The following is a 2,033-nucleotide window of genomic DNA, read 5'->3' on the forward strand; positions in this document are numbered from 1 at the left end:
ACAGTGTCATACACTATGTATTATAGATATATATATAGTCCTAGGAGCCCTGACAGTGTCATACACTATGTATTATAGATATATAGTCCTAGGAGCCCTGACAGTGTCATACAGTATGTATTATAGATATATATAGTCCTAGGAGTCCTGACAGTGCCATACACTATGTATTATATATATATATATATATATATATATATATATATATATATAGTCCTAGGAGCCCTGACAGTGCCATACACTATGTATTATATATATATATATATATATATATATATATATATATATATATATATATATAGTCCTAGGAGCCCTGACAGTGTTATACACTATGTATTATAGATATATAGTCCTAGGAGCCCTGACAGTGTCATACACTATATATTATATATATATATATATATATATATATATATATATATATATATATATATATATATAGTCCTAGGAGCCCTGACAAACTGTTTCATCCATTTTGCGTTCAGATTTCCATCACAGTCTTCAAAATAAACCATAATAGGATTATATTTTACACATCTGTAGTGTGACTATGTTCACCATCCTCTGGTTCAGCATGTTCACTTAATGCTCTTTCAACCCTGGCAAAGATAGATCTCAAGAAACCGAGTTTAACATCTTGGCTCATAAAAACATAAATGATTGGATTGAGGCAACTGTTAAGGTAAGCCAGGTTGGTAACAATAGTATTTACAATATAGAATTGAAGGTTATCTCCATCATACATGGGTGTCAGTGGCCAGATGTAATATGGAGACCAGCAGATGAAGAAACACAATATAACAGCGGTGATGATCCTGTAGGGTCTCTGAGATCTCCGGGGTCTCTTACTTTTTCTAAGTTTGAGGAAAATGAAAACATAACTGGTCAAGATGATGAGAAAAGGGATAACAAACATTATAACTAATCTGATCAGCTGAACAATCTGTTTTATCATATTTCCAGCAAAGACATCGATTACACACCATTCATTAAAATCATATAAATATAATCCATATAACAGAGACACTAAACCAGTTATGAGCAAACTGAACACCCAGATACCTCCTGCAGTGATCCTCACTAGTCTACATGTCCTGTGAACTTTAGCCCAAAATGGCCACATGACGGATACACAGCGGTCAATACTCATGGCTGTCAGGAGAAGAACACTGGCGGTCATGTTGATAGCGAACAGAACAATGGTCAGTAAGCAAAAAATAAAGAATTCATCAGGTTTGCCATAAGAAATGAAAGTCCATTGTGCAATGCGAAGAGTAATAGAAGCACAACATAAGAAGTCCGCGATGGCCAGGTGGAGGAACCACAAGGTATTGACTGTCCTCTTCATCCTGAATCCGGCAATCCAGATGACTAATCCATTACCGATAATCCCAAGAACAAAAATAATGCCGTACAAAGTATGTGACATTGTCTTTAAAATGTCTTCATAGAACCTTAGAAGATATGATAGAGTAGACGTTAGACTCATGAAGTATTTGTGGCTTTAGGAACATCAACTTTCTACACTTTTGTAAACACAAGTAACAGGGAGTAAAAACCAAAATGAGATCCCATTGGGGGATTGAGGGGGGACCCAAAAGATTCCAGAATGAGGCTGCTGCGTAGTACGCGATTCTGCAGCTAGTTATTTGTTCAACCACGCCTTCTCAGTCAGTGTGCCAAGTGGCGTTGAGGCGGAAGGTTTCATCTACCCGCAGTGAATTTTCTTGCAAGAGCTGTTTTGTCCAGCCGTCGTTTTTCTTCATGGAGAAGTTTTTTGAGCAGCGCGCAGCTGGGAAGTTTTGCTTTCTGCTCGGGAAAAAAGCATTGGAAACCGTTCAAATGTTGAAGACCGCTTACAAGGATGATGTTTAGAGATGAGCGAACAGTGTTCTGTCGAACACATGTTTGATCGGATATCAGGCTGTTCGATGTGTTCAATTCAAATCGAACATCACGTGGCAAACTCCAAAAAAATTTGATTCCCCTCCCACCTTCCCTGGCGCTTTTTTTGCACTAATAACAGCGCAGGG

At 37.6% G+C, this 2,033-nt stretch overlaps 1 protein-coding gene across 1 annotated transcript; it reads right to left on the bottom strand.

Moving 5' to 3' along the window:
• Positions 1-529: 529 nt before the first annotated feature.
• On the bottom strand, positions 530-1,447 carry LOC142209886 (C3a anaphylatoxin chemotactic receptor-like). The gene has a single exon (XM_075278924.1). The coding sequence runs from the start codon at positions 1,427-1,429 to the stop codon at positions 530-532; it is 900 nt and encodes a 299-aa protein (XP_075135025.1). The 5' UTR covers positions 1,430-1,447.
• Positions 1,448-2,033: the final 586 nt, after the last annotated feature.

The sequence above is a fragment of the Leptodactylus fuscus genome, chromosome 6 (assembly GCF_031893055.1).
Source record: "Leptodactylus fuscus isolate aLepFus1 chromosome 6, aLepFus1.hap2, whole genome shotgun sequence".
NCBI classification, from domain to species: domain Eukaryota; kingdom Metazoa; phylum Chordata; class Amphibia; order Anura; family Leptodactylidae; genus Leptodactylus; species Leptodactylus fuscus.

What these genes read in the sequence shown, in the direction of transcription:
- LOC142209886 (XM_075278924.1), bottom strand. Translation starts at nt 1,429, where the DNA reads ATGTCACATACTTTGTACGGCATTATTTTTGTTCTTGGGATTATCGGT.